Source organism: Thermoascus crustaceus, assembly GCF_041956765.1.
Source record: "Thermoascus crustaceus strain CBS 181.67 unplaced genomic scaffold VTN00scaffold_3, whole genome shotgun sequence".
Lineage (NCBI taxonomy): Eukaryota > Fungi > Ascomycota > Eurotiomycetes > Eurotiales > Thermoascaceae > Thermoascus > Thermoascus crustaceus.
Genome location: NW_027192529.1, coordinates 304,932 through 330,079, shown reverse-complemented (window position 1 = coordinate 330,079; position 25,148 = coordinate 304,932). Strand labels below are relative to the sequence as shown.

The following is a 25,148-nucleotide window of genomic DNA, read 5'->3' as shown; positions in this document are numbered from 1 at the left end:
ATCAGAGATAGCAGTTGAAAAAGCACAGCTTCCTAAATAATAAAATCGCTCAAAGCACTAGAGGGAACCTTGTAATGTCGGATACACCATTGCCTGCTCTATCAATTAAAAACCATCATTAGAGAACCACCGTCTAAATCACTTCGCCTGTTATTGATATTATATCATATGAGATGCAGAAAATATAGATCCGTTGGAAGACATATAGCTCTAGGTCTCCCATCAGTCAGTCAGTCAAGTCAGTCTTGAGATAACTTATCCACATGTGCCTTTATAGTGGAGAATAGATCGAGATCGAGATCTAGTTCCGGTTCAGAATCGCCGTCTGCGGCTCTGTATTTTTCGCGAATCGATGCTAATAATCGAGCTTCCCACGTATTCGCAGCATTTTCCCAGTCTGCAGAGTCTGCAGAGTCTGCCGAGGAGAAGCTATCGAATCCAGTTCCGGACCGGATATATGAGTCTGTTTTCCATCCCTGTTTGAATGATTTCAACAGGGACTCGAGTGTAATCGGACATGGCAGGCCGACATCATGTAGATTGGAACCCTCGGGGATTCTTTCGAGGGGCAGCTTGCTGTTGTGCACCCGTCGCACCTTTATGAGGCCTCCTCCTGTCTTTTCTGTTTGTTGGTCGAGCTCGCGGTGCCGGATAAAGTACGCCCTTGGGTCGGTCGGGTTTAAGCGTGGTCTGCATGACGACGAGTCTTCTGCTTCTTCCTGAGTTGGTGTTTCCGTGTCGGCATCGATGTTGATGTTGACATTGTTATTCGAGGAATTTAAAGCGGCCCGCGCAGCGAGGTAGCGTTTGTGATGTGGAAAACTGGAGGGAGAGTGAGAACTCTCTTGAGTTAGGGATTCCAGGCGGTTCTTCATCTGCAGGCGTCGAGCCTGCATGGCGGATTTCTTGCGCCGCTCGAAGTCGAGCGCCTCGTCTAACTCGGAGCTTGTCTCCTGGGTTGAAGATTGGTGGAGGAGAGATGACCAGCGCTCCATCACGGGAAATTCGTGGCGTCTTTCGGGTTGCTCTGATTCTGGGGAAGATGGATAATCTTCTGTGTCTTGGCTGGGTAGAGTATTTTGTTGAGGCTGCCTTGATGTCCGTGTGGGATCCAACGGAGACTTGAATGGTTTGAACCGGTCACTACTACTCTGGAGTAGAGAAGCAGCAGTGGTAAAATCGGATTGGAGCTTTTGCAGTCCGAAACGCTCAGCACCACGCTGTTCAGAAAGGGTCTCTTCATAATCCTGAACGGCTAGATCTTCGACTGACTGTCGAGAGAGGGAAAGCTGCGTGGTCTTCTGAAACCAGGTATCAAGCGCTCCGTTTCCATAACGTTCTCTGTCTCTAGCGCGGTCCCTCGCAGATCTCGTTGAAGAATTCAACTCCGAGGCAGTTGGAGATGCTTGAGGGTGTCGAACGAATAATGGGGATCGTCGAGCGTCTGATGGTGATGTGGAAGTAGAATCTGAGTTGGAATTGGAGGGACTTGGGAGTGTTGGACTACCTGAGAATCGGCGGTCCATTTGTGTAGATTCTTCACGCGCTCTGTCACTTTCCCGTCCTCTAGCCGGTGTTAAGAAGGGGGCGCTGCAGTCTAGGTTCCGAGAGGTATCATGCGAAGAACGGACTGAGACGTTCATCTTGGCTATTGACCATGGGTTCACAGCTTCCAGGTCACGTTGCGTCGTGCGCTGAGAAGCACTGTCTGCCTTCTGTAGTTGGAGATCATATATCCCGGTGCGTTGCGTAGAACCAAGAGAAGGTGATGAATTTGAGACCTGTGATCTAGCAGTCGTTGCTTGGCTGGAAATATACTCCGAGTTTTGGCCCTGTGAAAAGGATATAACAGTCGGGTTTCGAGTCGTGAGAACCTGACTTTTTGGTATCTCATCGACTCCTGTCTTTCCAGTATCTTTGCTGGAACCGTCCATATCACCGTATATGTACTTGAAGAGGCTCTCCGCAAGCGAGAGAAGTATCTGCGGTTCCTCAAACAGAACATCATCCTTGGAGGGCTCGACATTGGCGTCGTAGCTCCCTTCCGGGCATCGAATATGCAGACAGAGGAATGGATCTGAGAGGGACGCAGAGTTCCCACTGCTTTTCGCAGCAGAACGGATATATGATTTGAACAGCTTTGCGATTTCATTGCAAGTCCCTCGCGATGCAGACATGGGTCTTCCGTCAACAGATAAAAACTGTCCAGTGTTGCTGACCTTTGAGAAATCTGCCCCCTTGTTAGATAAGCTCCAGTGTATGTATAACGGAATATATCATTACCGGCATCAGCTTTGGGGAGAAGGGCTACAAGTTTGTAGCCCTTGATTTTAGCGACTATCGGGCTCAATTCTGCTTCATCGTCCTGCTCAGGCTCTTCAGATGGCCACACCTTGGAGGTACAAAGAGATACGATCTCCGGGCCAGCGACCCTTAGCGCTGCATCCACCAGAGTCGCATTCGGCTTTGGTCCATATGTCCAGTTATTACTTTCATTTTTACTCTTAAGGACCTTGAAGGACAGTCTTTTCGAAGGTTGTGCAATCGCATAGGCATGCATCATCTTCCTGATTTTGGTTAGTGTCTTGGAAGCGCCTTTCAATGCTGTCTGCCTTCGAACTGGAATATGCTTGAGAAAATCCGCTACACGGACCGTCGTGCCAACTGGATGAGAGGTACGCTCAGAGCTGCATATTTCATCAGTTTCTTGCAGTAAACTCGTCTCTGCTGAACTTGAAACTCACCTGATTAGTTCACCTTCCCTGTCGTACTTCAAGCTCGACCCGACTACTTGTGATTCGACTCTGGTAAACACGGTAAGGCTGCCAGCCATCTCAGATGCACTGGCCAGAGCTTGTCCTCTAAATCCTAGATAGTGACCGCCCACTTTTCTCAGATCTTCCAGGGTCTGGATCTTGCTAGTGAAGCTGCGCTTGCAGACCAAGCTATGGTCTTCCGGCGGAATGCCGTGTCCATTGTCCTTTACTTGGATTATATCGGTGGTGTTCTGTGAGATTTCAACAAATATAGATGAAGCAGATGCATCCAGAGCATTGTCCATCAGCTCCTTGACGACGGAACATGCATCAGAAAGGGCCGATGTTGAACCAATTGCCTGGACTGCGGACTGTGGAAGAGCAGCAATTGGCATGGTTAATATGATTCCAAGTGGAGAAGCATTACCAAAGATGGAATGCTATCAAAGCATTAATTCAGAGCAAGTGGAAAATCAATGAATGATGTTATATCAGTAGATGGCCTCCATGACCTGATGGAAGTATTTCTCTTCACGTGCGAGCTCCAGAGATTTGGTGGCTTCCAGCGCGGTATTTCCACGCACTCTATCGCCCGTTTCGGACACGTCGTCAGCAGACCACGCGAAAATCCGAGGATCGACCGACGACGCCCTCTCTACTCCACCACAGGAGTATACGAAGCACACGATGCTGTGTAGCTCCTTTTCCATATCGCGACTGGCGATACCAGCGGTCTCCGTACTGATAACTTTCCTTGCATACAGCTCCCAGTACCTCTTCTTATACATCGAACCAGCACCGCTCACGAAGGATGAGCTCCTGAAGTTCAATGCCCTTGTTGCCTGTATTTGGATCTGTTACTATCGAGCATGTACAGTAGACCCAGGACGCATACCCAAGGACTGGAAGCTACCAGGCAAAGGAGATGAAGAAGCTGCACGCGAAAGCAGCACAGACGTTGCCAGCCGTCAACGATGGTGCCGTAGATGCGAGGCTCTGAAGCCGCCACGAGCACACCATTGCAGAACCTGCAAGAGGTTGGTCATTCCTATCTTATAATAAAGGCAGTTGATCGAGTCTGGTGTTAACACATTGGTAGATGCATTCCCAAGATGGATCATCATTGTCCCTGGACTTCAAACTGCGTCTCGCATTTTACGTTTCCCCACTTTATTCGTTTCCTGTTCTATGCTGTTGTCTCGATGTCATATCTTCAGTACTTTCTCTACGTCAGGGCTTCTATTATCTGGAAAAATAGGGATTTGCCTAGTGTCAGACCACCTGCCTTGTCTAGAACGTGATTAACTCGGACAATGCTGACGACTTACAGTATCTTGGTCCAAGTTTGGCGCAGCTCGGCCATCTCTTCTCCCTCATTGTGATCAACAGTCTTACACTGTTTGCTTTATCGATTCTTCTTATTCGAACGATATGGTCACTGGGCGGAAATGTTACCACGATCGAGTCGTGGGAGATTGAAAGGCACAAAACGCTCCTCCGGCGAGCCCGTCATTTCGGTGGTTACCTCGAAGGTCCGGATGGCATAAAAGTGCGAATCAAGAAGCAAGAGTTTCCCTATGATATCGGGATCTGGGGAAACATAAAGGCTGGAATGGGGGGAAGTTCAAATGTCAGTCCATCTACGTTCAGCTTTCGGTTCCCACCAGAACTCACTGTTGTCTACAGATTATGAGCTGGTTTTGGCCATTTGCAGCCACTCCTGATCGGAGTACTGGCCTTGAGTTTGAGGTCAACGGATTTGAAGGTGCGTCTGATACTATACGCCTATGTTCAAAGAATGATCCAATTCACGTTTCCACGTATTTCTCGGCTTGCATATCTGACTTCAACCTCATCCAGACCCTGGGCTATTGTGGCCACCACCGGATCCAGACCGCATTCCTCGAGTGGCGAGACCCATCGATGCTGAGAAAGCTTTTACTGTTAGGCAGCAGTATAGTTCTGCCCAAGAAGAGATTGAAGCTTTCCGTCGGCGACAAATGGAAGACATGCAACGTCGACACGGTGGCTCGGAATTGCAACGGAGGAAAAGTTTCCACGAACGATATACTGAATCTGGCAGCATGGAAGACGAGCAGACCTTCGAGGCCGAATCCGACCGTGGAAGTTCCTCAGGCGAAGGTGAGGAAGGGTGGAGAAATTCCGAGGGAGAGCGTCTTGCCGATTTTGGGGTCGATGAAGAAGCGGAGTTCTATGATGAGGATGACATCCCACTGTCAAAACTTATCGAACGACGAAAGTAAATGCAGAAGTAAATCCAGTCAAGTCATCTGCCTTGCACCATCAGAAAGTGCTATTGCCTGCGCCTTTTATAGGGTCATTGCACTATAGCAACCTTAAAGATGTCCGCTGGTGGTAATTGATGCAGTTCCTACATCGCCATGCGTTTGCTAGTTAGTTTCAATGGGCCGAGGCTCAATCTTATTCCGTAAGTGTTCCCCAAGGTGCATCGATACCTGCCAATGTTGAGGAAAGCAAATGACTCATGATGCAAGGGCAAGGAGCGCTTAGATCGATGGTGTAGATTTGCACATTATTTATATTTTATTCTGTTTCTCAGGCATCACGATGTGCTGAGCTGCTGAACCATCAATCAGCCACTGGCTCTACGGAACGGATAGCTACGTGCCCTGCTGAGATCCAATGTGAGACTATAGATATCCAGAATACAGCAGACACAGCAAGGAAATAATAACACATTTATCCAAGGAGGTTTTCTTGTTGTTCTGCGCTTATGTGATAGCAAAGGCGAATGTTGCTTGAACAGTCTGCCGCGCTTGATATCACGTTCCAACGGAAATAATGCGAATCCGTCACCAACTTGACCCAACATCAACTTTGAGGTGAATTCTCCCGGGCACCTAGCAGGTGGGTGTATCCGGATGATCTCCACTATCCAGTTGCTGTTACTTTTCATGAGCTGCATACTCTAGGAACCTACTGTACTACTGTCCTCGAGACCTGGACTTGCAGGATACAACACATTGTAAAATTAGAGTACCCCTAATTGTGTTTCTTTCTTCCTCTTGTTTTCTCTTCAACGGTCGATGTGCTGATAGAAATTCTCTTCGTGCCTCCATCTGGTGACTGCGGTAGATCATGTTGCGTCATTCCTGTTTTCGAGTGACGTCCTACCTCATGCCCCCCTCCACGTCTTTACAGCCTCCGCGACTCAACAATTCAGCCCTTCCTGACCTCCTTATCGTTAAGAGAATTGCAAAAATACCAATTTCTCAAGCCTACCGCATGTCGACTTGCTCCGACGTGGAGTCACCCCTCCCGGGCTATGGCACGACAGCCAACCCACCCGGCAGTACAATACCACCAAACACAGTCTACTCCCAGCCTCACTTCACTAGTGGCGATTTCGCCGAAGAGAATCCCCGTCCTGTCCTCAAGCCTGGCCTCTACGTGCCCACCCTCACGTTCTTCAAGAAGGATACAGAAGTTTTGGATGAGGAGACAATCGCCGATCATGCGGTGCGAATGGCCAAGGCAGGTGCTGCTGGCCTACTAACACAGGGCACCAACGGTGAAGCCGCTCACCTCTTGCACCTCGAACGCACGGTTGTCACCAAGACCACCCGCGACGCCTTAGACCGCGCAGGATACGTGCATATCCCCGTCATTGTAGGGTGTGGAGCGCAGTCCACCCGCGAGACCATTGAGCTCTGCCGCGAGGCACAGTCATCCGGTGGAGACTACGCTATCATTCTTCCTCCTTCATACTACAAGGGCATGTATACTACGGAGTCCATAAAACGGTTCTATACCGATGTGGCGAACGCCTCGCCGATCCCGATCCTTATCTACAACTACCCCAGCGTGACTGCAGGCGTGGATCTCGACTCCGACACCATCATCGAGCTTGCCAAGCACACCAAAATTGTCGGTTGCAAGCTCACCTGCGGGAACACGGGCAAGCTCAATCGAATCGCGGCCGCGACAAAATGCCAAACCCACACGGACCGCGGCTCGGGGTTCATGTGCATGGGCGGTTCGGCGGACTTCACATTACAGACTCTCGTTGGGCGCGGATCAGGCGTGGTGGCCGGCCTGGCGAACCTCACTCCCAGAATATGCAATAAGCTGATCGAATTATACACCACGGGGAAGGTTGACGAAGCCCAGACGCTCCAGGCAGCCGTGGCCCGTGGTGACCAGGCTGCCACTAAGACTGGCATCGTCGGGACCAAGAGCGCGCTCCAGACCTTTTATGGATATGGCGGGTATGCGCGCAGACCGCTGCCTCGTCCGACGGAGCAGGAGGTGACTAATTACTCGAGTGCGTTCGAGGAGATTGTGGGTATGGAAAAGTTGGTTTGAATCTTGCGTTCGTATTGGATGCTAGTGTTATGTAAATTATTCCTGTTAATCATTAACGCCTTGGATAAGTAGATAGCTGTGTTAGTATTCAATGACATTGCATTTCTTGTCCTTCTATAGGATGGATCTGTACTCCATACGTTCATTTTCCCCACATCTCACGTGTCCAGGAACTCTTATGGCCTGCTTTCGGACGGATTAGGCAAGTGATGTGACCTCGGGAGAAGAATCGAGAAGGGATGAACCAACAGACCAATGAGGGTACTGTTCCTGGATCTTTATAAAGCATGTACTTAAGGTTTCTTTGGAGTTACAGAAGGACAACAGTATTGCGAACATTTTCAGTTGGGGGTCTGACAGGAAATGTTGTGAACTTGAGTACTTTTTCCCCAACTAGCAAGGAATGTGGTGGACCACTAGGACATACAGGACTTGTATCCCAACCCGTTATTCCCGATCGAAGTGTTCACTATTTCAGTCGATTCTGATCTCGTCAGTTGCAGAGTCCAGGGTAGGTAGAATGACGGAGCAGTGTAGCTACCAGTGACCTGGTACAAGCTACTCCGTATGTACATGCATCAGCATGGAGGGTTGTGTCCACTTCCCGAGATCCGCGACCCGCACGAGCTTGTATGTTCAACAGGGCCAGCATTGGAAGATATGACAACTGTGCTTTCTACTATGCAACTTTACAGGGAGATGTATGCAATGTTGCAGAAGTAAAATCGATAGTGGAAGTGGGTTTTTCAGTCAGATAATGATCATCAGACCGATATCCACCCAGCAAGCACCGTCCCATCATGCGACTGACTACCTAACAGGTATGTATTCAGTAGATACCCGCGCTCCGTGCACAGATCCCAGGGATGTTCCTTGTACATGTACATATGCTGTTAGTTGTCTGAGAGTTAGAAAACGGCTCACATTTTCGGGCCCCTTGCTCTTCAAAATTTAAGACGAGACATGTGTGAATCCCTTGAATGAGCAGAGGCAGAATTCTTTGACTAATAAAAAATTATCCAGGGTTTAAAGATGGGATATCCAGCTCGATGAAGACTTTTCCCCCCTGGACCAGGCAGTCAATATAGTGAGGTTGTGCAGCGCGCATCTCCACAGCATGCTGCATACTAAAACCTGCAGAGTCCAGACTGCAGATATCCACCTGATGGGCGCGGTCTAGTTCTCCGCCCGAACGCGCGAAAAAGATCGGAAATGCCACAGCCGATCGGGACCAATAACCGCGTCGCGCGTTCTCGGCTGCGGGCTTTGAAAACTCGGGACGATGCAGCAGCAGCCAGCTGAAAGAGATGCACGCTATGTGGTGGAGTTCTTGCGCATTCTCTAACAGAGTCTGGGTTCCAGGCTCATTTTTTGGCCAAGTACATACTCCAGTCTTTCTGCGCGAAGTAGCATTCTTGAAGGAGGGGATCGGTGAGGTTGACGTGAGGAATGTCCGAGACTCTGCGGACGCGCCCTGTGTGTTCAGCAGGCTGTACAGACTACAAAAAAAGCAACATATTTGCTGAAAGAACAGGGCTAAAACTAGGAGTAACGACGATGTAACTTTGGCTGTGGCGTGACCGCCACCCCGGGAGGCCGGAGCCTGGCGCCGAAACCGCTCCACATGTGCGTCAACGGCCGGACCTTCATTATCAGAAGGAACGCCGCTGAGCCATCCTCGCTTCTTCCCCCTCCGCCTTTCTTTTTTTCCCATGTTCAAACTTTGAACCTCCCGCATTCTACCTTTTTTTTCTTTCCTTCCTGCAACCGTCTTTGCTTCATCTTCATCTCCGTCAGGCCGCTGATCGACTTTGTCGCGGCGACGGACTTTTTTTGATAAGACCGGCTTTGCGTTGATTTCGCGGAGGTTTCGCGCCACGGGCGCGCCGCAGGGCCGCAGCGATGGGGCTCTCCAAGTCCAAGAGGATACTCATCCTGCTCATCGTTGATACTGCCTTTTTCTTGCTTGAGTTGATTGTCGGTAGGTGGGAGAATTTCCATGGCAAAGAGGCTCTTTATCTGATACGGGATTACAGGCTATGCCGTCCATTCGCTTGCTCTCGTTGCAGATTCATTTCATATGGTACGTTACTATCGATCAAAGATTTTCAGTGGGCCCCGTCTGACATAACTCAGTTAAACGATGTTCTATCTCTCTGTGTCGGATTATGGGCTGTCAAGGTCGCGAACCAGCAGACCACCTCGAAGATGTACACCTACGGCGTGAGTCCCGCTTTGCCTTGTCTTCCCCGTGGACATATATTCTGACCCGAACCGTGCGGATAGTGGCAACGTGCTGAGACGCTTGGTGCGCTGGTTAACGGTGTGTTCCTCGTCGCCTTGTGCGTGTCGATTTTCCTGGAGGCCATCCAACGGTTCGTGGAGCCGCAAGAGGTGCAGAGTCCCAAGCTCGTCTGCATAGTTGGATGCTTCGGCCTTCTGTCCAATATCCTTGGTTTGGTCCTGTTTCACGAGCATTCGCACGGGGAGGGTCCGTCTGCTCAGGGTCATTCCCATGGCGCGAAGCAAGATCAACTGGACTCGATGGAACAGGGTTATGGACAGCCGGGCCAGGAAACGGACGCAATGACTGATCGTAGGGGTGGAACTGTGGCAAGTACCATGCCAGAAAACCATGTCGGGCTCGGTCGCCCTGAAGGTGACGAGACGCGGTCTCGTACATTCACGAAGAGCGATGAAACGAGCTCCACAGTAGCCGAGTCAGGAGGGTCCCCGTTCTCCCGGAAGCGCCATTCACAAGGCAAACACCGCCGTGACAGCCGCCGAATCAGCGGCTCCTCCCGAATATTTGGCGGTATCGACAGTATCCCCTCACACCCTGCGACCATGAGGCAGGAAATCATTGCCGCCAGTCGCTTTGAAGAGCCACACTCAGAGTCGGAGACTGAGAGTCAGGATGAGACGGAGCACCCGTCCGAGCGTTCCAAGCTTCTTCGCCATAAGGATCGAGTTGCAAACTACACCGATGAAGACGAGACGACCAGCCGGAAACAGCGTGAACCGTCTGATGATGATCTGCATAGCACCCATAACCACGCGCAGCCGCGACAGCAGGGCGACAAGCCGAGCGGTCATACACACGGGGACCTCAACATGAGGGGTGTTTTTCTGCACGTCATGGGAGACGCACTCGGTAACATCGGTGTCATTATCTCTGCTCTCGTCATCTGGCTCACCAACTGGTCGTGGAGGTACTATGTTGACCCTGGCATTTCGCTCATTATCACTGTCATCATCCTTTGCTCCGCAATCCCTCTTTGCAAGGCCGCATCCCGAATCCTACTTCAGGCCGTGCCGGCCGGAATGAGTATCGACCACATCAAGGAAGATATTGAGAGGCTTCCTGGTGTGGTCAGCTCCCACCACCTGCACGTTTGGCAGCTGAGTGATACCAAACTCGTTGCGTCTCTGCACATCCAGGTCGATTGTGAGATCAAGGGCGAGGGATCAGAGAGCTATATGCGTCTTGCCAGACAGGTCAGGAAGTGCCTGCATGCTTACGGTATCCACTCATCCACCATCCAGCCTGAGTTCATTCCGGGCAGTGACTTGGAAGAGTCGCCATCGCGCCCTGAAAGCCAGGGTCAAACTTCGCCCAACAAGGCGCCTAGCCGCGCAGAAAGTGTCCGAAGCGACAGCGCATGCCTCCTCGAATGTGGGGAGGAATGCGAGCGGGGCGGACAATGCTGTCCCAAATAATAAAAGTGATGTGATTTCAATCGCAGCCAGTCTTTTTCGTTGCCGGTTTATCTTTATCATACCCAGGTTAGTGTCTTTTGTCCGACCCGAGAATGTTACGGTCTGCCGTCCTAGTTGGTTGTCATGACGTTGCATTTAGAACAGGGGCTCCTCCGTGGGGTGGTTCTGGAGTGGCTGGCGACAGTCAGAGGAGTTGGAAGGATTGCGAACCTTTTGTGCCGCCAGTTGGCAGGTTTCAACTGCGCGCTTTGCCACATCTTGTCTTCCTCTTTCTTTTCAACGTACATAGATGTTACGTAGTACACCTATTAATTCTTCAGCGTCGAGCCCTGACGCATCTGTTTTACTATGGTTAGGAATCAAACACGGCCAATGGTATCGTTTAGCTTTGCGTCTGTCAACTGCCAATCTCGTCTACCCCGGAGTGATGGATGAGCAATGTTCTATGCGTAGTAATACCGACTATATCTAGTGGGTCTCTTGATCCACCGCCGACGCGGCCGTGTAGGGTGAAGATCTGGACAGATTACAATGCGCAAAGCACGTTTTCTTCCCTTCTCCATTGCGCATAGCTGCCACAATCGAGATTATTTGGTCTACTGCTGTGATGTAGCATGCGCTTCACCATTTCTTCTTACTATTGAGGCTCCCTTGACGTCTATACGCAGTGAAGATCTGCGAAACTCCACGGCACGTGACTGACCGCCTTCCAATCTCATTGGCCCTGTCTCCAGCACCGGCCAGACTGCGCGGCGATCATGAAGTTTCAAAGGTCCATTTGGATCAAGCCCCCTGCCCCGTTGCTGCGTACACGCGGCGCTGTCGCATGCTTGTGCTGTTCTTCGTGGCCATTGTCATCGTCCTAGGTATATATCCTTTTATCGAGACTAAGCCTTTCCTACACATACAACTCCCGAGCATGTCCCTGCGGCCATTCCCCCGATAGCTCCACACTCACACGCTGGACCATGCGGCGTGGAACTGTGTATCCGCGGTGTTGTCCGACCCTTGAGCAACAGCGACGACGATGAGTTACGCATATACCCGCGGCAGCGGCAGCGGTGCCTTTCCTCCTCGTTCTTCCTCGCTTCGAAACCACTCCGTCGAGCCCCCGAGTCTGCTGGTGCGGTTGCGGGATTCGCTCCCTCCGCGGGTGCAGCTGTGGATTGCGGAGCTGTGGACTCGTGCTGCTTCATCCGTCTCTGCCGCACAGAGGAGGACGAGACAGAGGGGAGGATATAAGCAGGAAGCCTGGCGGGCTGTGAAGCGCCTTTTTAGTATCGCGAATGCGCTCATATTGTTGTGGCTGTTTATGTTGTGGTGGGGGGAGAGGACGGTGTTTCGAGATAGTGTGCAGAACTGTGTGTGGGATGGGTGGGAGAGATGGGTGAGTAATCTTGACGCTCACCTTTGCCAACGGCATTGTTGCTGATTCTATTTCCAGCCTCAAAATGCAGCACCGCATCATGTGGCTTTCGTCGCAGACCCTCAGTTGGTCGATCCCCACACATATCCTGGCCGGCCATGGCCGCTATCCACCCTCACCGTTATGTATACAGATCAGTACTTGAGACGGGCATATTCATTGATACAAACGACGCTCAAGCCGGACTCGCTCTTCTTCCTGGGTGACCTCTTCGACGGTGGCAGAGAATGGGCGACGGTCAAGAGCTCCAGTCCCGAGAAGCGCTACAAACGCTATGGCGACAAGTTCTGGCAGAAGGAGTACAACAGATTTGGAAAGATATTCTTTGGGCATTGGAATGATGGGGGATCTCACAGTGCGGTGAACCCGCGAGGCCGGAAGCTCGTTGCCAGTCTTCCGGGAAACCATGATTTGGGGTTTGGCAATGGCATCCAGGAGCCTGTTCATAATCGATACAGGGCATATTTCGGGAGTGGAAATCGCGTTGACGTTGTTGGAAACCACACTTTTGTCTCTGTCGACACCGTCTCCTTGAGTGCGATGGATCAGCCTGATCCCGACACAGGGAGCTCGGGGATGGGGTCTGGGGATGGAGAGGATCGCCCGAACGCCAGGATCTGGATGGATTCGGAGAACTTTTTGAACGGCGTGAAGGATAAGAAGGCTCGCGCGGAGAGGGAGGAGTTGCGTGCGTTGAGGAACCAGAGCGAAGGGACCATCTTTCGTCCCGGCGTTTATGACCTGTCCGAGAATACCATCTATCAGAAGGATCAGAGCGAAGCTCCAGGGTTTCCTACCATTCTTCTGACCCATGTACCCCTGTACCGAAAACCGGCGACTCCCTGCGGACCGCTGCGTGAGCGCTATCCTCCGTCCTCCTCAGATCCGTATCCAGAAGAGGATGAGCAGAACGCTCTCAAGATCCAAGGGGGTTATCAGTATCAGAATGTCCTCACCCAGACCATCTCCAATGACTTGATCACCAAAGTTGGTCCGGAGATCGCCCACATCTACTCCGGCGACGACCACGACTACTGCGAGATCGCCCATCGTGAGTTCAGTGGCTCCCCGAAAGAGATTACCGTGAAAAGTCTCTCGTGGGCCATGGGTGTCCGGCGGCCCGGCTTCCTGCTGACGAGTCTCTGGAACCCTATTGACATTGATACGGGAAAACCGATTGGGACCCGGTCATCACCTACCCTACAGAACCGCCTCTGCCTCCTCCCAGACCAGCTCTCCGTCTTCATCCAATACGCATACCTCTTCGTCTTCACCATCGTCGTCCTCCTCGTCCGATCTATCGCTCGTACCTTCCACCCTCCGGAGACGGAACCGACCCTCCCTCTATCCGAACCTCGTCATCACTACCCCCAATCTCACCACGCCTCTTCGAAATCAGCATCCTCCAGTACATCCTCCTCCACACACTCCTCCCCGGGTGCTTCAGAAGCACGCCTCGCCAGTAGAGGCTCGTCGGCGAATCTCTCCTCCCGACAACTATCCCCGCAACGACATGATACATTCCGTCCGGCAAGGCATGCCTATATCGTCGACGCCGCAGACGACGACGATGGTGGGAGATGGAAGGGTAAAGTCGTCGGACAACCATTTAGACGGCGACAAGACGGCTTCCAGGGGACGATCCGTCCTGTCATGGATAACTTCGTCCGGTCGGTGAAGTATGTTGCGGGGGTTGTTGGAGTGTGGTATATCTACTTGGTATGGACGTGGTGACCTACCTGGACAGTCTGCAATCTCAATCTGGATGTCCATGACGGTTGATCTTGTTTGTGGAATGATATCCGGATATCCATCTTGTTGTTTGCTCTTTTATATACCTAGGTACTTGCTTACTATGTAACCGGCTGGGTGTTATATAACATTGGGATTTCTTGATCACTTGATTATGCTAAGCATTACTATTAGCTGAAAAGTAACCTTCGACCCAATCCTTCCCGACTTGATTATATAACATCGGACTCTTTGAGCCTTCCTTGAATAAATCATCGGCACGCTCAAACCAAGCTTTGATGATATCATTGGCATTGCTTATGATTCGACGACGTCTATCCTTGTTCTGCAGTGTTTTCCAGACGTCCATGCAGCACGCACTTGCTCGTCTATCGAAGATCATGTGAAGCTGTCGTCCGATCATGTTCTCTAGGCGATGGAAAGGAACGCCGTAATGTTGAGGAATGCATCTTTCCACTTTGTGACTCGAGCAGTTTGAGATGAGTGGATCTTGATCGTGGCAATGTCCGCACGGACCCTTCCCCCATGTGCGGTGAGATTTCGGCGGTTTCGGTTGTGCTCGATGTTATTGTCATTCTTCTTCTGTGAAGTCCACTCGTCCAGAGTGGTGGCTCGAAGTGAGATCATATCCTCCTCTGCACTCGAAAAAGATTCTCCCAATTGTACTAGGCGTCTAAGAGCCGGCAGTTCTTCAAGGATTTCCATTCTTAGATCGTTTCCAAGACACCTTTTTTTTTCTTTATTGGCCGAGGTCTGTTGTTGTCTTAAAGAGTCTTCGTGGACATCGTTCTAATGTCTTCGTCGTTCGCATTTTGCGGGTGAGATGAAGCGACGGGCAAGGAGACCATGCCAGGTCTTTTATAGTAGTGGACCATATCTTTCGTCACCCCCTCCCCTGCTACCTGCTGTCTTGGCAGATTGCTGTTCTCAACCAATGTGATTTTGAAGCTATTGGAGGGTGCCCAGACACTGTGATAGGTCATAGGTTCTAGACAAAGCCAGCTGAGAACAGAATATAAGAAAAGCGGCAAGGTAAATTGCTTGGACAGAGGGTATACGGTAACGGAAGCTATGGTTCTGTAGTGTATTCAAGTCAGCCTAGGCAACAAAGGTGTGACAGAATCAGACCAGAGTAACTTACCTCACTATTATCTTCTCATCGAAGGATTGTCCGGGCTCGGGTCACCCATGGTTTTCGGTGGTTTGTTCTGTGGTCCTACGGACCGAGAGATGTGAGGTGTGCGGAGGATGAGTGAAGAGAGGTTGTAAACAAGGAAAGAGGGCAGTGAGGTGAAGGCAGTCCTTGATGCTTAATCAAGAAACACCCCAGGTTGTGTTGATGACCTGTGAGTACCGGAAAGCAGACTGTGCTGCCGTTATTCTACACCATCCCCATCCCAGTCGTCCAACGTCCGGTGCTTCCTATCCTCCAACTTTCTCCGGATGAAATCTTTCATTTCCTCTCTCTCTTCGTCACTGAGCAGTGTCATCCTCTCCTCACCACAGAGCAATCCAACCCGCTCCTCGAGACCCGCGCTCCCACGAAAAATGTCCTATCAACAAGGGGCCGGAAGGTATCAAAGGCCCAGCTCTTCCGCGCACCATAACTGATCCAGAAGTCTCCAGTCTCCCAGCTCTCCTGCATCCGTCCGGAGAGGCGCTGCGCCTCCGTCAACGTCCCGTCCTGGATGGCAGCGTCCTCGCGGGCCCTGAGCACTTCCAGAAACGTCTCAAGACGCGGCTGATAGGTGGCGATCCAGTCCGAGATCCCCCGCGGCCACTCCTCGGGCATCTCCAGCAGCAGCCACCAGGGCGGACTGTAGGTGAACTCTGCCGGTGCGACATAGGAGTACTCCCAGTAGATGACGGCGACGATTCTTATGTTCTCGTCGAGCAGGATGTTGGTGGGGCGGAGATCGTCGCAGAAGAGCTTGAAGGGAGGACCAGTATCAGTATCAGGTGTGTTACTATTATTGCTGTTGCTATTACTGAGACGTGACGTAGATGCCAATCTGCGGAAGAGCTGTCTAGCTACGTATTTGCGGCAGCAGTCCTCTTCGGATTCGACAGCATCATTCCGCTGTGTTGACAGATGCACGAGCTTAGTCTCAGCGAACATCTGATAATATGATGACGCGGTGTCGAATGTGGAGGATGGGAGTTTGCTTCGTGGGAAGTTGCCCATTTGGACGAGCTCGCTCATGTTCAGGGTTAATGGTCGGTCTTTGATGATGATGGTAGAGCGGAAAGTTGAAGAAGTTGAAGAAGAACAATCACCAGCAACCAATCCTATCAAACGACGGCTTGGACAGTTCCAGCAGATATCCGCCACCTGGCCGTAGAAAAACCGGAGCTTTCCATCCTCCATATGCGGATCAAGAAAAGGACGATCACCCCTCTCGTATCCAGGCGCTCTCAACTCTGTGCCCAGATTGGACACATGCTCAACATATTCCATAAGAATCCAAGGACTCCAGGGCTTTCTTCACCTCCCATTCCATGGGCAATTACCTCCGGGACAGGAATCCTCGATTCCGCCTGAAAAACCTCATGATAGCGACCTCATTCCGGACTTTCCTCGGGGACCATCACCCAGCCAGGACATGGAAATCGTAAGAGGGACGAGAAGCCGTCTTCAAAGGTCATGCGGTAGCAGAGCTTGAACGCGCCCAGGCCTGCGATGCCGGCACACTCAACGGGGAGAGAACCGGAACCGGAACCGGGTCGGCGGTGGTGATTTGCCTGGTGACTGCGAGGAGGACCTCCGGGGTGATGGCGTTCTTTTTGAAGGATTCGAAGGTGTTGTCGCTTCGTTCCCAGGCGAGGTCGTCGTATTCTATTCGCATGTTTTATCTTGTCTTTGGTGTATGGGGATGGGGGTATATATTCTGGTGTACAGCTGGTAGCAGACTCTCGCTCCTTTTTCTTTTCCAAGTGACAGGGAATTAATAATAAGTTCAGAGTGAAGGGTATAAGATATATAAAATGAGAGTTTTGAAGAACTGATGTTAGGTCAGTAAGTACCTAGCATGGTGGTCTCAAAACAAAAAAGGCAACGTTACCAATTTGTTTCTCGCCTGGATACCTTACTATAATCCATTGGAACACACCCTCTCTCCCTGTAGGGTACATAGCACTTAGACAACACCTTATTTTATATCACATGAGGTTATGCTTATTATCCTTCTGTGTCAGGGTTTTATTCTGCAGATATCTAAATAGATGCCTTAGTAAGCCCATCACTGGGTTTATGTTAGTCTTAGTGCTTAGTATCTCTAAATCTTGAATGCGGGCCGTTATCATGATTCATCATTTGTCGCTTTTTTTTCTCTCCAATCCAATTCGGGCCATCAACAGACGCCAGCAGGTACCAGGCTCAAGTGGGGAAAGGTTAGTTTGATTAATCATTAGGTAGCTTCCTGTCCTCCTTTGCTTGTGGCACTACACGTGACACAGCCAATTTGAAGCTTTTGCCTTTTTGGTACTTGGTTTGAAAAAGAATAGCCAGGACGGAAAAGAGAGAGAAAGGGAAGGGGGGGGAAGAACATTGTATTAGAATTGCGGGTTGTGTGCACCCGAAGTACACTACTGCGCTGGAGGTTTCTCTCTCTCTCTCTCCCATGCGATGTAAGTATCAACGAACGAATTAACTAGACGTGTCGCGGTACCTCAGATGACTGAACTGAAACCAGCACCCATTTCATTCGTATTCGACATATTTATTTAATACCCGATTCAAATATAGAAAAAAGGAGAAAAAAAATATTGATCATCGATCGATCGGGATGAAGTAAAATCAAAAAAAAGAGCATCATCATCTCGTGACAGACAAAGACAACAAGTAAAAATCAAAAAACCGAAACCTACTTCGACCTCTCGGAGAGTTGTGTTGCAACCGGAATAATAATTGAAAGAGAATACCCGCGCATGCAGTCGACCAGTTGTGTCTGTTTCATAAAAGAGAGAGAAAACAAAGCAGAACCTGGAGCCAGTGGTGTTGCTAGATAGAGGGTTCAGGTATCCTGGATATATATAGAAAAAAAGAAATAAGAAAAGAAAAAGAAGAGATGGCGATAGAAAGAAAAGGCCATCGTCCGGACGTAAGAGCACAAAAAACAGCCCAGAGTAGATAGAGCAAGAGAACCGTAGTGTGCTCGGTATTCGGTATGAAAAAAAAAAGATGACAAAAGGAAAAGAAAAAAAGAATGTCAGTCCAACTCCGCCCCCCTTTCCCTTCCCTTCTCTAAGAATACATCATCTCGTCCCTGCATTGGCCATGGGCAAAGGCAGAATCGATCTTCGATCCCAGCACGCTGCTGAGACAGTCCATCAGCTCAAAATCCTCGATCACGGCCCCGAAGCCGTAGCATCGGATCTTCGTGTGCAGTGTCTCCATGATGATCTTGATGTCGTCCCGTGTCAGGGTGTGGTACATCTCGTGGTCCTTCAGGCTCTGCAGCGCCATGATTGGCGTAATCTGGCCCTCTGTGACTAGCTGGCGGCTGAGGTTCAGCAAGGTTGCTAGGTTAGCGGGAGGTAGGTTGTATGTTTGGTGCGGGTATATCTGCCCCTCGGGCTTGTTGTCAATGTGGGAAGGCGGCGGGCAAGAGGCCATCAGGGCGTGGCCAGAGAAAGGTGCGTCTTCGTCCTCGTCGCTGGCGTTTGAGGACTTTCTACAGAGATATTCAGTGTGATCGCGACAGGGTGCTTCGAGTCTTTTCACTTTGTCAGCAGAAATTCACTTTGTCCAGTAGCAGAACGAAGCCACATACGTGAGGATAAAGTCGATCCCGAGTTGCGGGTCTTTTTCAAATATTCCTGGTACTTCTGTTGGTACCGATGCGCCGTTGAATCGACCGGAATGTTCCATGAGTCCGGGCTGCTCACATCGACTGTGATGGTACGCCCGCCCGCTCCCGTGTGATATGTCCATATAATCTCCTCCATTGCTTGCACCGGGACTCATGCCGGAGGAAACAGTCGTGGCCGGTGTAGACAGTACATTGGGATTAGAATTCTGAAGGATGGCAGAGCCGCTGCTGCTACCCGCAAAGGAACTGCTCGGATCTGCGGAGTGCAACTCTACTTTACGGCGTTCGAGTTCCGCTTCAAACGAGATGCCGTGTGATCTCAATATCTCTTTCATGATATCGTTCTCTTCTCTCAACGATTGCAGCGCCTCTCGATGTTGTTGCACCATTGTCTGCGAAGCTATGATGTCCTGACTGTAGGCTTCTCTTAATCTCGAAATCTCCGACTCCAGTGCTCTGATGTATTGCTCTTTACGCTCACGGTGGGTTCTGTAACAGTCGTAGTCAGTAATCCGCGAGGAAGCAGACATGAAGAGGACTACCTTTGAGCTTGACGGTTCAACTCCTGCCGTCTTGTCTGAGCTGGTTTGCTGTCCGGCTTCGGACCTCTGCGCTTTGCGGGTTGGCCATCTCTTGTAAGCTTTCTCTGCGCTCCAAACGCTTTGAGAAATGATATGTTCATAATCGATGGGGTTTTATGGAGTTCGTGGGACGATTGGCCTGTAGTATCATGCACCAATCTTCCCTCCGTCCGACCAAGCGGAGACGATGGACTCTGCATCCGTCCAGAAACACGGCTCTTGAGCCGTGAAGTGGATCGAAGCGTAGTCGACGAATCCGTGTGGTCGTTCATGGAGGGAAGCAGTTGCACAAAGGGTCAGCCCACTGTCAAACAAAACTGAAAATAAATGAGGACTGTAAGAGAGGCAATAGTGTTGCGAGGTGGATGGGATCTGAATGCAAAGATGAAAATCTTCCATCTACATGTGTGTGGGGGGGAAATGGGGGTTTGGGCTGTCGAGCAAGCACATGACATGTATGGACTGTCCATTAAACGGCAGCCAATGTCTCTAACCTGAGGCAGAGACTCTCTGCACCGTGCACAACATCTGGTCTCAGGTATACACACTATCGATCAAAGGATCGGCAAGGGCGCCTTGGTGACCGTGCGAGACACGGTCGACGCAAAGGCTGTTTTCCAATCCCGACCAGGACAAACGCGGCTCAGAAGACGCACAAAGTGCACAACTCCCAGGAATTTGCTCGAGTAATCGGTGTACACGATGAACATCGCAGGTGGCGAGTGAAGAGAATGGGAAATTAAATCAGGCAGGAGAGGGATAATATCACATCCCGGAGTCGGCCACTCCGACGGCGCTGACTTACTGTACAACCCGCCATATGGCAAATTCTGTCCCGTCGGTCCCCCCGGTTGTAAATGAGTGTCCCCTGTGCCAATGGTCGCCATCTCCTCACAATTGTTGGTATGAATCTGTCGGCAAGATCGATGTGGTTAAGACAGCGGCGACGACGACGACGACGACGAGAGTGCGCGATATTTGGGATTTCGGGAGTCGAGATAATTCGAGGAGATCTAGGGGTCCTGTCAGCCATCGCGTCGGTTACATGGACAGAGGCCAGTCCCCCCCGGGCTTTCTCTCACCTTGAGTAACGTTTCAGGAGCTCGTGCGCGAGCCGATCGCATTGGCCGCGGTCGAGGCGAAACCGGAGGCGAAGGGAGGCTGGGCGGGTGGTTGTGCAGGACAGATGTTCTGTTCGCTCGGTAGGTGGTGAGGGAGAGAGAGAGATCGTATGGGGTAGCAAGTTGAGCAGGATCGCGATTCGAGGTCAAGGCGCCAGACGCTCGAGGCTCGGGTTTTCAGGTCGCGAGGATAGCGACAGGAGGTTTAAGCGGGCGCAGCTTCTAAGCGCCTTACATCATCTCCGATTCTGGTAGAAATCAGCGACTAGTTTGCCCTGTTAGTTTCAACAGGCCGCGATATTAATAACTTTCTTCGCAGGTACAGGCTGGATCCCGTGGGCTAATTACGCCGCGCGTTCCAAGCGGCCGTTTTTACTCTTAAATTCCTGGGTGATCTTGCGCCCAGCCCTAGGCTGTCTCCCGCGATGGAGACTTGAGATAGGGCCGGCTGCGTGAGGGTTCCAGTCTGTGCGACCCCAGGCCCAGTTATGGAAGATCAAACCCGAGAGAAAGGCTCGGCATGCGTTGCGGAGAGCAGCGGATCAAAGACCCCCTTCGCGAATTGAGGCAACCCAAGGGCTGCTACCCTCCCCGTAGGTTAGGCTCGGGACGGTGAACGACCACTCTGCCGTTCTGTGTGTCCAATGCTGCACATTATTTCTTCATTATCGACCGCAACCTGTGACCTGTCTACAAAGTAGACTTTGTAGCTAGGGGACGGCGCCGTTGACTAACGGGGAGGCGAGACCAACAAACCACTAGCAAAGGTTAGTTGCCGACCGCAATGACCAACCGTTTCTCTGACGATGCCGAAGACTAACTGGAGGGCTGGAAAGGAGCTGCTCTTGCGCGCAGATGCCGGTAGGGTACGGAGGACGAATATGCACTGCGACCGCCAGATATCTGCATGTGTGAGCTCCCCGTGAGAGACGGCGGCCTTTGATAGGGAGCGCGCGCGCCGAACGTGCCCAAGTCCCAAGCCACGATCTACAGGATACTCATGTTGCCTTCCAGAAACCGAGGCCCGCACCACGCGATGGATCACGGAGCAAAATCTTTGCATTGCGCCAGCCCAGAAGAGCTCGAGGACCGGAAACGCGGGCTGGGGCGTTCCTGGCTATCTCCCTAACGGGCCTTAATGCCACGAGTAAGCTTTGCCTAGTTCCAGTGAGCTCAATCAAAGAATAAATAGCTCTTGCAAGTGTAGAGCTGTAGATCTTGCCTCATGGATGACGGGCGAATCACCACGCCCAGTGGGATATCGCCGGAGGAGCCCTGAGATTCGGAGATGCAGCGTTGAGGATCCGCCCGGCATGGAGGGGGCGAATAACATGCCGACCAGGCCATAGTGGGTAGAGTCCACCGTCCCATCTGCATCGATGGATCTGAGTCCAGGGGGCTGGCTTCGGTGCTGTTTTGGTACCCTGGCCTGGATGATCAGTCGCTGCGGAACGCAGTGTCAGATGTTTTATTAAAGATCCAGTCCAGCTGGACGGCCCAACCTGGAGGCGAAATCCAATGCAACATGGACTGCAGAGAAGGACAACGAGAATGACCGCAGCAGAACCGCTGGAGATGAATCCGGAGAGTTGAACTGGGGCGCAGAGGAAGCGGGCTGGGCCGTCCGTCGCTCGACCCATGGAAAGCTGCACGGGCGCGGTCGCGAGCCTCAACTTTTTTTCGACAGCACGCCAGATCGCGTCTACGCAGATGGCCTCGCTCTGTCGACAGCGTCTGCAGTCACCATGAAGGCTGCGACAGACGCTGGCCCGCCTCATGAGACATACCGAGATCCTCGTCCACGTCTCCGCTCCCAGCGGGGCCAGGGATGACGCCAGATACCGCGCCCAGGTCGAGGCCATTCTGGGCTTCGAACCCGTATCGCGACAGAATGTATTCGGCTTCCAGGATGTCATTGACGTGGAATCGGCGTCTGGAGAGGCATCGACTGCCTCCGATCGCGTGGCTGCAGATGCGACCGCTGGGGCCGTAACACCGGACAGAGAGAGCAGTGCTTTACATCGGGAACCTCATCCGCGTTTATCTGAGCTGCGCGAAGTCTCTCCCCAACCCGGCCCCTATACCAGGGCGCGCAGTGCTCTATCCGACAGTGAACTCGGTCCCAAAGACCCTGTGCCGTCTGTGTCTACGCACCGGCGGAGCCAGTCCGACTCCTTAGCCACACCGCTGAGCGTCATCCCGGACTCTCAACTGGAAGCACCAGTTCCAAAAGCAGACAGTCTACGGTACTTGGAGAAAGAACCGTTGGAAAATGTGCAGGTTGTCAGATCATTTTACCCCGAGGAAGCCCCATCTCCAACCAAGCGGCGTCGTCTGAACCCTTCGTCCTCTCCAAAAGGAAATTCTGAAGCCAACGAGTGCGTTCCTTCCTCTGTGCCAGACCCAGAGGAACGGCCAGCTGGTGAAAAAGAGGTCGACACGCCTAAGGAGCGCTCTTCGACTCGCGTCTTTAAACCTACAGGATCGACAGCTTCATCTTCCACGCGCCCAAGCGAGCCAGCGCAGTCCCGTTCGATATCACTCTCCTCCCTTCCCCTGGAGATCCATCCCCCTCCACCTCCTGTCTCAACGGAGAAGTTCAAAAGCCACATCACTCCCACTTTGCACATGCTTGCTGAGCGGTTAAAGCTGTCACGAACCTACCGGCCAGTACGGCAGACCAGAGATCTTCATCCGCTGGAGAGGGGATTCTGGCTCCTGTTGATCAATGTCCTCGTGTCGGAGACGGATAGGGATGAAGATGCAGAACGCGGAAGAGGAATGCGCAGAATGCAGAGAGGGGCTTCTGCATCCAAATGTCAACAGAACCAGGCTGATGCTCGAAACAATTGGACACTTCCATTCTTTACACGTTTCTGGTCCTTCCTCAGCGACTTCATCGCGAAAGAAGGCCGCGCAGGCTGGGGTGTTTGGTGCATCCTAGAAGAGGCGGAGTCTTCCAGGACAACAGCCTCTTCTGCCAACCACAGCAATGAAAATCCAAATAGAATGAAGTCCCTGACTCTCAAAGTCTACGCCTGGGGCGAAATCGCCGCGCACGTGTACCTCCTTCTGTTCCTGGCGAGCGAACGACGGATACGTGGGATGCAGGCACAGTGGAAAGACGGCGCTGAGGAGACGGTAATCGAGATGCCGTGACTTGATATTTTCCGCCGTCTGCGACGCTTTTGGGTAAGACTAGATTGGAAAAGATCGAGTCTGGCTAGCCCACTGAAATACTTTTGGTTGTTCAACATTTTGGAGAGCGGATCAATAGTCAAGATACCCTTTTGCATATGCTTCTACCACCAAATTGCATTTTTTATCCTTTTGTGTATGTACAAACGGTTTGCTATTGTTCTGGTGTATCTATTTTGGGTATGTCTACCTTTTTAGACTGGATAGATCAGGTAGGATAGATAGCTTCGATTGGATTGGACCTGAGCCTAGCTTAAGAGCCACCGATGATGAATGAAAGGTCATGATGTGATCAAACCGGATAGCTACAGTCCAACGCTTTTCTGCAAGCAACGAGAAAAACAGTGGCTTCGATAAAATCCAGTTGTGAACGAAATAATAGATAGATAAAATCCTCCGGCCCGCTGCTGCATTCCGATAATCGTCCTGTCCTGTCATGTCCTATCCCGTCATCAATGTGATTCGCTATGCTTTCCTTTTCAGCACCTAGACATTTTAATCTGGCCTACCGGCCCATCCTAGTCTGATATGGTCTTGCGCGGGGAGATTTGGTGTTATGCAGTCCGCTTTACAACGATAACAACAAGTTTCGTGAAGATTTGCCTCCCGAGAGCGGATCGGAAAAGACGTTCACACTACAACTCGTGACCGATGGATGACATGTTGCCATGTTGATGTTCCTTGGAATGCTTTCTCCACTCCGATGCTGGGGCAGGGGACGGGAGGATGGAGAGGGGTGGGTTGAATCTTCGTATTCGGGTTTCGTCCAATCCAACAATCAGGTTCATAACTTGGCTGTACTTGACTAGGCTAGGTATCCACCTGTCTATGTCCTGCAGGTGACCTAACTACTACTCCTAACCCCCTGGACGTCCGCGGGCAGTGTTCTGGGCTACCTACCATACTGGGTTGGATAGTACAGTACAGCACCGCATACGGAAAGATGACATTTATTCAAACAGAGAAAGTGAAAGAAACACAGTACACACAATACATACAAAGAAAGTTTCATATACTTAGTCATCTATTCTCAAAGAGATCCGATCCGAATTCATCGAGTCGAGTCGATCGAGCCGAAGCTCTAGGTGGACGAATTGGATGTCCCAGATGGCCCCTACAACGTTACACAGAACCCAACCCAACTGTGCGGCCAGCCAGCTGAGTAGCTTCCAATTCGTTTGCCTCCATCTTGGGTACCTCTGGCTAGGTATAGTTTCGTGTAGTGTAGTGTAAGTTAGCACTAAGAAAGAAGGGAGTAAGTACCAGGCGGCTGAAAAGTTACCTTAGGTAGGTTGGATTGATTACCCCACAGAATGCGGGATGGTGAAAGAGAAGAAGAGAAACGGCATATAACTGGTTTCTTCCTAGATGCTCAATAGGAGATAAGCAGACACTGTTTCAAAGAGCAGGTTCTGTACAGTACGTTTGTTAACCAG

The 25,148-nt window shown here is 51.3% G+C and overlaps 9 protein-coding genes across 9 annotated transcripts; 6 read left to right on the top strand and 3 right to left on the bottom strand.

The window, feature by feature from the left end:
• Positions 1–239: 239 nt before the first annotated feature.
• Positions 240–3,151, bottom strand: VTN00DRAFT_5311 (uncharacterized protein; the record flags this gene model as incomplete). The annotated part of the gene is made up of 4 exons (XM_069431829.1): positions 240–2,230; positions 2,284–2,563; positions 2,654–2,687; positions 2,745–3,151. The coding sequence occupies 4 exons, from the start codon at positions 3,149–3,151 to the stop codon at positions 240–242; spliced, it is 2,712 nt and encodes a 903-aa protein (XP_069287748.1).
• Positions 3,152–3,443: 292 nt separating this feature from the next.
• VTN00DRAFT_5310 (uncharacterized protein) lies at positions 3,444–5,020 on the top strand (the record flags this gene model as incomplete). Its single annotated transcript, XM_069431828.1, has 5 exons — positions 3,444–3,793; positions 3,856–4,027; positions 4,087–4,386; positions 4,443–4,521; positions 4,617–5,020. The coding sequence occupies 5 exons, from the start codon at positions 3,444–3,446 to the stop codon at positions 5,018–5,020; spliced, it is 1,305 nt and encodes a 434-aa protein (XP_069287747.1).
• An 895-nt stretch (positions 5,021–5,915) lies between these two features.
• VTN00DRAFT_5309 (uncharacterized protein) lies at positions 5,916–7,103 on the top strand (the record flags this gene model as incomplete). The annotated part of the gene is made up of 1 exon (XM_069431826.1): positions 5,916–7,103. The coding sequence occupies one exon, from the start codon at positions 5,916–5,918 to the stop codon at positions 7,101–7,103; it is 1,188 nt and encodes a 395-aa protein (XP_069287746.1).
• A 1,902-nt stretch (positions 7,104–9,005) lies between these two features.
• VTN00DRAFT_5308 (uncharacterized protein) lies at positions 9,006–10,823 on the top strand (the record flags this gene model as incomplete). The annotated part of the gene is made up of 4 exons (XM_069431825.1): positions 9,006–9,084; positions 9,140–9,186; positions 9,240–9,326; positions 9,390–10,823. The coding sequence occupies 4 exons, from the start codon at positions 9,006–9,008 to the stop codon at positions 10,821–10,823; spliced, it is 1,647 nt and encodes a 548-aa protein (XP_069287745.1).
• A 92-nt stretch (positions 10,824–10,915) lies between these two features.
• Positions 10,916–11,179, top strand: VTN00DRAFT_5307 (uncharacterized protein; the record flags this gene model as incomplete). Its single annotated transcript, XM_069431824.1, has 1 exon — positions 10,916–11,179. One exon carries the CDS (start codon positions 10,916–10,918, stop codon positions 11,177–11,179), a length of 264 nt encoding a protein of 87 aa, XP_069287744.1.
• Positions 11,180–11,850: 671 nt separating this feature from the next.
• On the top strand, positions 11,851–13,983 carry VTN00DRAFT_5306 (uncharacterized protein; the record flags this gene model as incomplete). Its single annotated transcript, XM_069431823.1, has 2 exons — positions 11,851–12,210; positions 12,268–13,983. 2 exons carry the CDS (start codon positions 11,851–11,853, stop codon positions 13,981–13,983), a joined length of 2,076 nt encoding a protein of 691 aa, XP_069287743.1.
• Positions 13,984–15,487: 1,504 nt separating this feature from the next.
• VTN00DRAFT_5305 (uncharacterized protein) lies at positions 15,488–16,459 on the bottom strand (the record flags this gene model as incomplete). Its single annotated transcript, XM_069431822.1, has 1 exon — positions 15,488–16,459. One exon carries the CDS (start codon positions 16,457–16,459, stop codon positions 15,488–15,490), a length of 972 nt encoding a protein of 323 aa, XP_069287742.1.
• A 1,785-nt stretch (positions 16,460–18,244) lies between these two features.
• Positions 18,245–20,280, bottom strand: VTN00DRAFT_5304 (uncharacterized protein; the record flags this gene model as incomplete). The annotated part of the gene is made up of 4 exons (XM_069431821.1): positions 18,245–18,716; positions 18,774–19,301; positions 19,355–19,532; positions 20,199–20,280. The coding sequence occupies 4 exons, from the start codon at positions 20,278–20,280 to the stop codon at positions 18,245–18,247; spliced, it is 1,260 nt and encodes a 419-aa protein (XP_069287741.1).
• A 2,010-nt stretch (positions 20,281–22,290) lies between these two features.
• VTN00DRAFT_5303 (uncharacterized protein) lies at positions 22,291–23,673 on the top strand (the record flags this gene model as incomplete). The annotated part of the gene is made up of 1 exon (XM_069431820.1): positions 22,291–23,673. The coding sequence occupies one exon, from the start codon at positions 22,291–22,293 to the stop codon at positions 23,671–23,673; it is 1,383 nt and encodes a 460-aa protein (XP_069287740.1).
• Positions 23,674–25,148: the final 1,475 nt, after the last annotated feature.